We start from the raw sequence: 15,000 nt of genomic DNA, 5'->3' as shown, positions 1-15,000 counted from the left end.
AGCTTGGCGTTCCTCCTCACCTAACATCTTTGAGATAACCTCAAGCAAGAAAAGCCTGTGGCCTGCCTTTTCATTATGGGAGAACTTGAAGAACCATTTCATGAGCTTTGTGTACAACTGAATGGGAAGGTAGCGCAAGATTTCCACCACAGACTGAGCAGTTTTTTGCCTAAATTCTGCCTTGTCTGGTACTTGAATGCACAAGTGCTGGATAAGGATATAAACACCTTCATGTGCTTCCTCCTTCACCTGCGTCAATATGTACTTGACAAAAATAAGGGAATGGTCTCGAATAACCCCTAAAGATCGAGCTGACAGGTCTGAGGACCCTCGACTGATCATAAGAATATTGTACATTATGTGTTTCATAATCATAATAACAATTTTGTTTACCTTACCATGAATGGGGTTACATATGGACTGCAGTGCCACATAGGCATTGTAAGCTAATGCTGTGACAGTTGCTGGGCCATGTCTGCCAACAAAGATTCCTTGTGCATTATGGGTCTCCGACCGAGACACATCAACAAGAATACTTATGGTTTCATCCATTGACTCCGGTGAATGTTTCAATGAGAACCGTTGGGAGAGCCTCAAGAAATCATTAAGAAGAATATTCAGAGATCGAATGAGTTTGTTTGCCTCACTAGGAGTAAGCATTGTTATTTCAGCTTCGTCGTCATCCTCCATCTCTGCCATGAGTTCCTCATGTGACTTCCTCTGACCACCTCTAACACCACCTTGACGCCCTTTTTTTGGGCTCACAGCTCCCACACGCAATTTGGTTGTCAGACGCAGGATGTCTAGAGCTTTGAGGTACATGACAGGGTGGAACACACGGAAGGCATTGCTTCCAGGCACAGAGAGGAGGAGGAAATATAGGCTGGCGGCCTGAATGCCCAGCTCGCGGTCCTCCTCCTTGGCATCGTACCTTTGACCCCGAAAGATGTAATAAAAGAGAAGAGACATCAACCCTTTCAAATTTACATTTTCGGACAAATCGATCCAAAATCTGGTGTGTGCTTCGACCTCACCTCTCTCCTCCTCTGTAGACCTATTCAGGTTGGACGACGAAGCTCTCCTGTCGCTGTCGTCGTTGAGAGCTGGCATTGTGTCAATCCACTGCCTACAGGACCCGATCACAGCGCCGAACAACCCACTGAAATTGGTACTGCAGTGGAGATCCTCGAATTCCGGCGGCAAATCCTCCACCTCTGTGAAATCCGCGTCTATCACATTCTTTATCCATGCTGAATCGAGCTTGTCAATGGAGAATTTGAGGAGAAGATCTAGAAGTTGCTGAGCCCGCCCGTCCACCGCCATCTCTGCCATTTTGAATTTGTTGTTGTTTGAAATATCTACATGAACTGACTTTTGTTAAGAGCATCAATTCAAATATTTCTACTCCTTTTTGAATGTGAAAAAATAAAAGAGGGAATATATTTTAAATCTGATGTTAATTTCAATATATTTAGGTTTAATATATATATAAAATATATACATGTTTTTTTCTGTTGGTACTTGCTTCGATTTGTTCAGCTTTTTATTTAATTAAAAAAATATAATACCATTCTAGTCTTCGTACTTTTGCAATTACTTAAAAACAATACATAACCACTTAAAATGTTATTTCCTGGCGCTAATTCCCGAATGTGTTCGTTTTCTCCCTGATGCTAAATATTTCTTGTACGTTACGTTAACTTCCGATAATATGTCCCTTACAATATTGGAAAAAAATAAAAGATAACACAAATATGTTTCTCTATTTAAAGTAATCCACTTTGCTACGGTTTAAATCGTTAAACCATTTGAATCTACACCTTCAAATTGCTTCATGTCAAGGTCCACAATTCTATATACCCAACAGTTCCTTAAAGAAGACAATTTTTATGAATTTTGCATTGATCTGATTTCTTATAAACTTCATTCGAAAACACTGCTGGGTTTTGATAGTTATATTTAGGCTGTGGAGGGTACTTGATTCCTGCTAAGTTAGATATTACTCTATGACCATGGTCACTCACACACTGCTTTATTTATCTCTAACTTATATAAGTAACCAATGACTTCATAAAGTTTTCGGCAGACTAACCACCTGTGAGTGACAGTCAGTGTTGCCAGATTAAGGAAAAAACATTTCTTCTCAAAGTAGCGCTACTTTTAGCATGTTTTGCTATGTGATACATTGCCAGCAGATAATGATCACCCTATGACTTTTTCTTTCTTTCTCTTTTTTTTTCCTTTAGGGGGATAGGGGAAATGCACACTGAATTTGTATTTTTTTAATTAAGTGATGTCAATAAGTACACCATTTTCCCAAATTTGAGATACATGGTAGTAAAGTGAAACAAAGAATTAATTCACAGTGCATGTTTTCCGCAATTAAAACCACACACAAAAGCATGCGGTATCGCGAGTCTTTCATATATTACTAAAGGGCATTCTCTAAAGTGCATGAAGAGGTTGCAGAAGAGTGTGCCGTCGTCGCGAAGTGAAAATGTTAGATGTCAAGAGCAAGATCCATAATTCAGGGAGTAAAGGGAAGCTTTTGGAATGTGAACTTCTGAACTTCTTGTGCAAAACGTTTCCTTGCAATCTCAAGTATATTTACCGATAATGGTAGAACATTTCGGAATGAAGTTTTTTTCATTTTTTGAAGAGGAACGGCATATTTAAAAGAAAAACGCAGAAAATACACATATATATAGATATAAATTAGCAAGTGAATGTATATATACATATATACATATATATATAAATTAGCAAGTGAATGTATATATACATATATACATATAGAAAAACGCAGAAAATACACAGACAGAAATATAGATATAAATTAGCAAGTGAATGTATATATACATATATACATATAGAAAAACGCAGACAATACACAGACAGAAATATAGATATAAATTAGCAAGTGAATGTATATATACATATATACGTATATACATATATACATATACACACATAAATATATGTGTAAGTATACAAGTGAGTGTGTGTGTGTGTGTGTGTGTGAGTGTGTGTGTGTGTGTGTGTGTGTGTGTGTGCGTGTGTGTGTGAGTGTGTGTGTGTGTGTGTGTGTGTGTGTGTGTGTGTGTGTGTGTGTGTGTGTGTGTGTGTGTGTGTGTGTGTGTGTGTGTGTGCGTGCGTGCGTGTGCGTGTGCGTGTGTGTGTGTGTGTGTGTGTGAGTGTGTGTGTGTGTGCATATGAGAAATAGAGAGAGAGTTAGAGAGACTTAAGGAACATTTATATCATATTATACACAACAGCTATTATCATAACCATTTTCTCGAACACATATCCGCGTAACTGAACATTCTCTTAAAGTACAATCCCTGGCGAGTTCTCGAACTTTCCGCACGGAAACAAAGGACAGCCCAGAAGCTCTCTCTCTGCCTCTCTCTCTCTCTCTCTCTCTCTATATATATATATATATATCCATCTATCTATCTATCTATATATATATATCTACTATCTATCTATATATGTCTCTATTCCCCTTTATATTCCCTTTTATTGTATATTTTTTTCGTTCCTGGAATATGATTTATTTACCTCTCCACTTTCAACATGTATTGGTCATTACTGGACCGGTAATTGTAGCTGTGCATCATCATTATTATTGTTATTATTATCGTAACTATTATCATCATCATTATTATTATCAGAACTATTATCATCATTATTATTATTATCAGAACTATTATCATCATTATTATTATTATCAGAACTATTATCATTTTTATTATTATTATTATTATTACCAGCATCATCATCTACATTACTGTTGCTGTTATTGTTATTATTATCATCATCATTATTATTATCACAATACTATTATCATTATCATCATCAACATCATTACTGTTATCATATTATTATTATTACCATCATCATTGTCATTAACATTATAATTACTGTAATGATAGTACTATCATTATTATTATCATATTTATCATTATCCGTATTGTTGTTGTTATTGTTGATCTCATTATTATCATTAGTCATCGCCATCATCGTCATTAATATCATTATTGTTTGGTTATCATTATCATTATCATTATTATTATGACTATTATTTTCATAGGTATTATTATTAGTAACTTTATTCTTGTTGTTATTATCATCATTATTGTTATTATTATCATTATTATTATTATTATTATTATTATTATTATATCGCACTACCACTGTTATGTGTCATTGTATACTCTTACCATTACCATAATGATTATAATAATTCCAATAATAGTGTAGTAGAAATAACAGACTTAGCAAAATGATGTTAACAACAATAATAATGATACCCAATTATGATATTAACAGACATGGTAAAATGATGTTAACAACAATGATAATGATACACAATTATGGTATTTAACATACTACCATCATTAATGTTACCATAGCTACCTTTACCATTAATGTCCTTTTGTTTTATTACCATAATTACAAGTATTATTTTTGTCATCGTTATTGTTAATTTTCTCATTTCATTATCAGTATTAAGTCATCCTTTATAGTCATCATTCAAATGATACATCTAATATCATGCCTCTCATTTCACTGTTATCATTCCATTATTGCAATTGCAGCAGTGTCATATCCATCTTTCCATGCGCAATCTGATGAACCCAGGCAAGGTGTACTGCATGTATTGATGTAAGTCTATGCGATTGAATGTTAACATATATCTATATATTTATATATCAGTCGTTCCTCGAAACATTAACTGTATATATTCAAAAGGTTTACCTCTGTGGTTTGGTAACAGTTATTTACCCCCGCCCCCCCAAAAAAAAATACCGGTAGTAACAGTTTCTATGACCACAAAATTCACACAAAGTAGTGATATGAAAATAAGGAACACAATGATAATGAATGTATGTTTATTATATTTACATTCCCAGTGTAAAAAAGCATGGAAACCTAGAAATAATGGGTAATTAGCAACTCTCCGGGGCAAACTCGCTCGAAAGTAGCGGAATAGAAGTTACCGACTACTGGCAACACTGGAGCGAGGAGAGCAGTGTTGCTTCAACCATTGGCGAGAGTGGGTGCATGCGGCATTATTTCCCGCTGACACCCTGGAAAGTGTGTTACATCAATTGTTTTATATCGAGTTGTGTGATAGTGTTGGTAGTCGTGTCACCCGTCCGCTGCGTCGGGTGAAGGAGTGACACATTACGGCTGTTGGGTGCGCGTGATGTAGCTGTCCCCTGACTGCCTAGTGTGAATTGCAGGGTGTCTGTCTAAGGAAGAACATCTCGACCAAGATTTCCCATCACCTTATTCATCACCATCACCAGCTGGTCACTCATCTAATTTTTCACTCGTAGGGAAGAGCGGCAAAGGGGAGGATACAAACATAGGATTTTTTGTATTCCAAACTCGAAACATGTGACAACGATGTTAAACTTTTAGAGGAAGATCAAAAGTTGTAACACGGTCCGCAGGTCAAATAAATGAAGGCTCGTTTAAAACAGCGAGGTAGGATCAGAGATTTAAACCAAACATACGTTATAACAAAAGTCAAAGCAGATAGAGACAGATTTCAGGGAAAAGTTGAGGCAGGTCACGAGAGCTTCCATGACTGGCCTGTTCTTCTTCCTCCTCCTCCGCCTCCTGTAGGTGAACTCGAGTGAAATCTCGAAGTTAAATGTGTTAGCTACGGCCGGCGCAGTGTGGTAATATGACAAGACAGGTGGCCTTGCGCAAGTATTTCGCATACTCGTTCGCAAGAAGGCCAACTAACAGGTAGAGAAGAATAGCCATTGCCTTCAGAAGCATGGCAGCTCTGGAATGACTAAAAAACATATATGTTAATTATTATGCATATGAAAGAAGTTAGTAAAACTAGCGCATGGATAATCTGGGCTGCAGCCTGACTCTCTCTAGGCACTTAATGACGTCAGCAAGTTCTGATAGGCAGGCACACCGTCATTTGAGCTAGCCATAAACGTGTGCTGTAGGCCTGTATTGAATCATTAGAAGTAATACACATTACGGTTTTCTGGTGCACTGTTGTCGGGTGTTGTGAAGTAAAATGCTTCGTTTGTCAATTCTAAAAACAGCATTGCTAAATCACTCAATTGCTAACCGTTACAGTAGCAACAACTATATTGCTAGACGCATAGCTGTCAGTTTGAGTTTGAGATCAAGTTTAAAGTTACTGAGGTATTAATGTTAAGAGAACTCTCATCTAAAGCTTGTTCAACAGATATGTATGTATTTAATTGTTAGCTCAGGTTCTTGTCCTTATATACATGCAGTCAGTTTGTTTTAAGGTATAAACTCAGAAATGTAGGTTAAATTAGTTTTTACTCGTTAAAATACCAGAAAGTAAAGGTGAGATAGTCTGATGTAATGAGTTAAGAGTGGGGTGCTGCTGCAGCTAGACTAGAGTGACCAGCTGGTGATAATCCCCTAGGTGAGTGTAGCGTGGTGAGACTGGACATGTCACACTGGTGATTCACACTGGTGTCTCCGTGTCACGATGTCCCGGTGCTGAGAGTGCCAGGGCCACCGGCAGTGCGTGGCCCCTTGATTTATCTCAAGCGTGAGTGAGTGTGCGTGAGAGTAAAATCAGACTGTAACTCTGCACCACCACACTATCGCCATCATGGGGCCGGAACACCTAGGATCTGCCTCCTTCCTTCATATGGGGGACATCGTTTCCCTGTATGCTGAGGGCAGCGTATCGGGATTTATCAGCACACTCGGGTAAGTACACTAGCCTATATATATACACGTTTCTTTATTAATGTCACTGATGGCAAACTTAACAGAAATTCAGCGTAGAGATATATCCTACGACGCCAAATGGTTGTCCGTAAGGATGTGGCTCATTTAGTTTTTACCTTTTGTATAGGCCTAACCGATATACTGTCTGCCAGTATATTGCATGAGTGGTGCGCGTATGCTCCATATACTTATGAATATGGAAGTTCGAGCCTAATCCGCTTTATGCGTTGCCCGTCTTAGGTTTGGACTAAAGAGTAATGTTTTCTCATCCATAGATGACCCAGAAAAAAGGGTGAGAGAGTGCTATGAGACATGTTATGCCAGGAGGAAAAGGATGGAAATTTTTGAAAAATATGGATAAGGTTCGATGTAATGCACAAGAGTATGGTACATTCCTTGTTGAAAAAACTACAATATGTATCACTTTCGGCGGCAGGTAATAGCATGGGAAAGATTTTAATTACTAGTGACACTTTGGTGCACAGGCCTTCCGAAATATCAAATATGTTGGTATTTTTAATCGCACCTTTAAGAATCCAAGAACGATTAATTTACAAAGTCGATATTCTCGTCATGTAAAATAAAATGTTAATCAGCGGTGTTTCGACAGAATGCCAAAGATGAATATATTTTCATGTTTTGTTGTTTCAAAGATGATTTTAAGGATTCATGAATTTTAATTTCCTTTATAGATATGTTAATTTCTGATTTTTCTTTGCTTGAACTGAATTTCATGTTGTATTGAGTCGTTGTTTTTCAAAAAGAAATTTAATTCACGATGAAGTTGTGATTAATATTTGGGACGTTTTCTTGCAGCACGAGCGATGATGATGAATTATTTATTACGATAATTAATCGAATTGGCGTTGTTGGAATGCATCCCTTATATTCTTTCGCTGGTCACCCAGTAGGTATCGAACTCGTCTACTTTCCTAGTTACGTCACTACGTTATTTCTGAGTGGTAACCTGGTGAACTTACAAGGACATGTGGCTGTACCAAGGAGGCGGTTGGTCGCTGCTCGGGGGGATGTCATCCTTCGTTGCATTAAAGCAATGCAAGTGATGTGGGCACACATGCTCTCACTCATTAATTATGCGCGCGCACGTATATGCAGACGCATGCTCACAGACACGCCCCATTAAGTGATTATTTTCCTCGCTCATGCGTTTCCACCCATGCGCACGCACACTTACAAGCAAACGTGCACGCACTTGCGCACTTACCCTAACTTTCACTCACGCACTAGGTAATTTTTTAAAGTTCAGGTGTGAGATGGTTAATGGAATGTTCGAGGGATCATGGTAACTGCTGTTCGTTGGTGAAAAAAATAAGTTTAGAGAATTTATAGCTAAACCAAGATCGCACGGTTATTGATTATTTTTCGTTAATATCCTGTTTCAAGAGGTTTCTGAAAACCCGCTGTTTTCAACGGATAAATTTAGAGGCGTTCTAAATTTGACCCAAAAAATCATGGTAAATATATTAAGCATAATTTTAGGCCTTATGAACAGAAACCTAGGGAAGTAGGCTAGTTTTTACTTGTTTATTCCATAGACGTAACATGCAAAAAATATGCGTCTCATTGGAAAACATTTTCCCCTTCACATTTTCTCCTCTAGAAAGGAATTATATATATATATATATATATATATATATATATGTAAACAATCAGTTTTGTAAAAACTACTTAATACTCTATAAAAAAAATATGATGATTCAGTTATTTAAGATTCAGCCAATGTAAATAACTCCGCTGTGGTGCGCCAGGTGGAAATGCTGAAGAATACAAGATTAGGACGTAAAAATAGACTACCAGTATGTAAATCAGGTTGCAGAAAATTGGTCTCCACAATGGATCCACAACAGGAACCTTCGCGCAGCTTTCATTTGCAGATTTCAGAAGCTGGGACGTTCATTTGCATAATTCTGAAAGTCGTCTGTAGTATATATTTAGTGTTTTTCTACCCTTGATATTTTCTTTTATTTTCTTACTACGTTATTGTTTTTATATCAACCTTCGATTCATATTTTTCAGCAGAGGTAAAAAGAACAAAAGATAATCGCAATAGGCCTATGATCCAAATCATGAATGAATGAAAAGCATTTCTCAGGAATCGGTTTAACAAGAAATATTTATCTTAAACTGAGTAGCATGGCTGATTCGAATATGTATGTATGCATTTATATATGCGTGTGTATATATATACACATGCATACATACATGTATACATGCATGCATACATGTACATATACATGCATACATAATACGTACATACAAAAATGCACATATACATGCATACATAATACGTACATACAAAAATGCACATATACATGCATACATAATACGTACATACAAAAATGCACATATACATGCATACATAATACGTACATACAAAAATGCACATATACATGCATAAATACATATATACATGCGGGCATGCATACATACATGCGGGCATGCATACATACATGCATATACATATACATGCATAAATACATATATACATGCGTGCATGCATACATACATGTATATACATATACATGCATACATATATACATGCATGCATACATATATACATGCATGCATACATATATACATGCATGCATACATATATACATGCATGCATACATATATACATGCATGCATACATATATGCATGCAAACATACATGCATGCATACATGCATACAGACATACATGCATACAGACATACATGCATGCATACAGGCATACATGCATGCATACAGACATAAATGCATGCATACAGACATACATGCATGCATACAGACATACATGCATGCATACAGACATACATGCATGCATACAGACATACATGCATACAGACATACATGCATGCATACAGACATACATGCATGCATACAGACATACATGCATACAGACATACATGCATGCATACAGACATGCATGCATGCATACAGACATGCATGCATGCATACAGACATGCATGCATACAGACATACATGCATGCATACAGACATACATGCATGCATACAGACACACATGCATGCATACAGACATACATGCATGCATACAGACATACATGCATGCATACAGACATACATGCATGCATACAGACATACATGCATGCATACAGACATACATGCATGCATACAGACATACATGCATGCATACAGACATACATGCATGCATACAGACATACATGCATGCATACAGACATACATGCATGCATACAGACATACATGCATGCATACAGACATACATGCATGCATACAGACATACATGCATGCATACAGACATACATGCATGCATACATACAGACATACATGCATGCATACAGACATACATGCATGCATACATACAGACATACATGCATGCATACAGACATACATGCATGTATACAGACATACATGCATGCATACAGACATACATGCATGCATACAGACATACATGCATGCATACATACATGCATACAGACATACAGCATGCATGCATACATGCATGCATACAACATACATGCATGCATACAGACATCATCATGCATACACATGCATACAGACATACATGCATGCATACAGACATACATGCATGCATACAGACATACATGCATGCATACAGACATGCATACAGACATACATGCATGCATACAGACATGCATACAGACATACATGCATGCATACAGACATGCATACAGACATACATGCATGCATACAGACATGCATACAGACATACATGCATGCATACATGCATACAAACATACATGCATGCATGCATGCATGCATACATACATACATACATACATACATGCATGCTTACATACATACATGCATGCATACATGCATGCATACAGACATACATGCCATGCATGCATACATGCATACAACATACATGCATACAACATACATGCATACAGACATACAGCATGCATACAGACACACATGCATGCATACAGACACACATGCATGCATACAGACACACATGCATGCATACAACATACATGCATACATACATGCATGCATTACAGACATACATGCAAGCATACAGACATACATTCATGCATACAGACAACATGCATGCATACATATATACATGCATGCATACATGCATGCATGCATACAGACATGCATACAGACATCATACAGACATACATGCAAGCATACAGACATACAATGCATGCATACAGAATACATGCATGCATACAACATACATGCATGCAAACAGACATACATGCATACAGACAAACATGCATGCATACAACATACATGCATGCAAACAGACATACATGCATGCAAACAGACATACATGCATACAGACAAACATGCATGCATACAACATACATACATGCATGCAAACAGACATACATGCATGCTTACAGACATACATGCATGGCATACAGACATACAAGCATGCATACAGACATCATACAGACATACATTCATGCATACAGACATACATTGCATGCATACAGACATACATTCATGCATACAGACATACATGCATACAGACAAACATGCATGCATACAGAACATACATGCATGCTTACAGACATACATGCATGCATACATGCATGCATGCATGCATGCATGCATACAGAATACATGCATGCATAAGACATACATGCATGCATACATATATACATGCATGCATACATATATACATGCATGCATACAACATACATGCATGCAAACAGACATACATGCATACAGACAACATGCATGCATACATATATACATCATGCATACAGACATCATACAGACATACATTCATGCATACAGACATCATACAGACATACATCATGCATACATATATACATGCATGCATACAACATACATCATGCATACATACATGCATGCTACAGACATACATGCATTCATACAGACATACATGCATTCATACAGACATACATCATGCATACAGACATCATACAGACATACATTCATGCATACAGACATCATACAGACATACATTCATGCATACAGACATACCATGCATGCATACATATATACATCATGCATACATATATACATGCATGCATACCGACATACATGCATGCCTACAGACATACATGCATTCATACAGACATACATTCATGCATACAGACATCATACAGACATACATCATGCATACAGACATAACATGCATGCATACATATATACATGCATGCATACATATATACATCATGCATACATACATGCATGCTTACAGACATACATGCATGCCTACAGACATACATGCATGCCTACAGACATACATGCCATGCATACAGACATACATTCATGCATACAGACATACATGCATTCATACAGACATACATGCATTCATACAGACATACATTCATGCATACAGACAATACATGCATGCATACCGACATACATGCATGCCTACAGACATACATGCATCATACAGACATACATTCATGCATACAGACATCATACAGACATACATGCATTCATACAGACATACATCATGCATACATATATACATCATGCATACAGACATCATACAGACATACATCATGCATACATACATACATGCATATACATATACATGCATAAATACATATATACATGCATGCATACATATATACATGCATGCATACATATATACATCATGCATACAGACATCATACAGACATACATTCATGCATACAGACATACATTCATGCATACAGACATACATTCATGCATACAGACATACATCATGCATACAGACATACTGCATGCATACAGACATACTGCATGCATACAGACACACATGCATGCATACATATATACATGCATGCATACATATATACATCATGCATACAGACATACATTCATGCATACAGACATACTGCATGCATACAGACTTACATGCATGCATACAGACTTACATGCATGCATACATATATACATCATGCATACAGACATCATACAGACATACATTCATGCATACAGACATACATTCATGCATACAGACATCATACAGACATACATGCATTCATACAGACATACATCATGCATACAGACATACATCATGCATACATATATACATCATGCATACATACATGCATGCTACAGACATACATGCATTCATACAGACATACATCATGCATACATATATACATGCATGCATACAGACTACATGCATGCATACCGACATACATGCATGCCTACAGACATACATGCATGCCTACAGACATACATGCATGCCTACAGACATACATGCATTCATACAGACATACATTCATGCATACAGACATCATACAGACATACATCATGCATACATATATACATGCATGCATACATATATACATGCATGCATACATATATACATGCATGCATACATATATACATCATGCATACATATATACATCATGCATACATATATACATCATGCATACATACATGCATATACATATACATGCATAAATACATATATACATGCATGCATACATATATACATGCATGCATACATACATACATGCATATACATATACATGCATAAATACATATATACATGCATGCATACATATATACATGCATGCATAACAGACATACATGCATTCATACAGACATACATTCATGCATACAGACATACTGCATGCATACAGACACACATGCATGCATACATGCATGCATAACAGACATACATGCATTCATACAGACATACATTCATGCATACAGACATCATACAGACATACATTCATGCATACAGACATCATACAGACATACATTCATGCATACAGACATACATTCATGCATACAGACATACTGCATGCATACAGACACACATGCATGCATACATATATACATGCATGCATACATATATACATGCATGCATACAGACTACATGCATGCATACATATATACATGCATGCATACATATATACATGCATGCATACAGACTTACATGCATGCATACATATATACATGCATGCATACATATATACATCATGCATACATATATACATGCATGCATACATATATACATGCATGCATACATATATACATCATGCATACATATATACATCATGCATACAGACATACTGCATGCATACAGACACACATGCATGCATACAGACTTACATGCATGCATACCGACATACATGCATGCCTACAGACATACATGCATCATACAGACATACATGCATGCCTACAGACATACATGCATTCATACAGACATACATTCATGCATACAGACATACTGCATGCATACAGACATCATACAGACATACATTCATGCATACAGACATCATACAGACATACATCATGCATACATACATACATGCATGCCTACAGACATACATGCATTCATACAGACATACATACATGCATACAGACATCATACAGACATACATGCCATGCATACAGACATACATGCATACATACATGCATGCTTACAGACATACATGCATGCCTACAGACATACATGCATACAGACAATACATGCATGCATACAACATACATGCATGCATACCGACATACATGCATGCATACATACATACATACATACATACATGCATGCTTACAGACATACATGCATTCATACAGACATACATGCATGCATACATATATACATGCATGCATACATATATACATGCATGCATACAGACTTACATGCATGCATACAGACATACATTGCATGCATACAGACAAACATGCATGCATACAAGACATACATGCATGCAAACAGACATACATGCATACAGACAATACATGCATGCATACAGACATACAATGCATGCATACAGACATACAATGCATGCATACATATATGCATGCAAACATACATGCATGCATACATACAGACATACATGCATGGCATACAGACATACATACATGCATGCCTACAGACATACATGCATGCATGCATGCATGCATACATGCATGCATACCGACATACATGCATGCATGCATACAGACTTACATGCATGCATACCGACATACATGCATGCCTACAGACATACATGCCATGCATACAGACATACAAGCATGCATACAGACATGCATGCATGCATACAGAACATACATGCATGCATAACAGACATACATGCATTCATACAGACATACATTCATGCATACAGACAACATGCATGCATACAACATACATGCATGCATACAACATACATACATGCATACAGACATACTGCATGCATACAGACTTACATGCATGCATACATATATACATCATGCATACATATATACATGCATGCATACATATATACATGCATGCATACATATATACATGCATGCATACATACATACATACATACATACATACATACATG

At 36.9% G+C, this 15,000-nt stretch overlaps 2 protein-coding genes across 2 annotated transcripts in view; one reads left to right on the top strand and one right to left on the bottom strand.

Moving 5' to 3' along the window:
• LOC125039551 (condensin-2 complex subunit D3-like) overlaps positions 1-1,336 on the bottom strand; it is a 33,893-nt gene extending 32,557 nt beyond the window's left edge. The window contains exon 1 of the mRNA XM_047633620.1: positions 1-1,336. This exon is cut by the window's left edge and continues 555 nt beyond it. Coding sequence (XP_047489576.1) covers positions 1-1,332 — 1,332 coding nt within the window. The 5' untranslated portion in view covers positions 1,333-1,336.
• A 3,708-nt stretch (positions 1,337-5,044) lies between these two features.
• LOC125039256 (inositol 1,4,5-trisphosphate receptor-like) overlaps positions 5,045-15,000 on the top strand; it is a gene marked incomplete at its 3' end in the record, with an annotated part of 24,790 nt that continues 14,834 nt past the window's right edge. Inside the window, 2 exon segments of the mRNA XM_047633086.1 lie at positions 5,045-5,102; positions 6,437-6,729. Coding sequence (XP_047489042.1) covers positions 6,629-6,729 — 101 coding nt within the window.

Source organism: Penaeus chinensis, chromosome 27, assembly GCF_019202785.1.
Source record: "Penaeus chinensis breed Huanghai No. 1 chromosome 27, ASM1920278v2, whole genome shotgun sequence".
NCBI classification, from domain to species: domain Eukaryota; kingdom Metazoa; phylum Arthropoda; class Malacostraca; order Decapoda; family Penaeidae; genus Penaeus; species Penaeus chinensis.
This window is presented reverse-complemented; position numbering and strand designations above follow the sequence as displayed.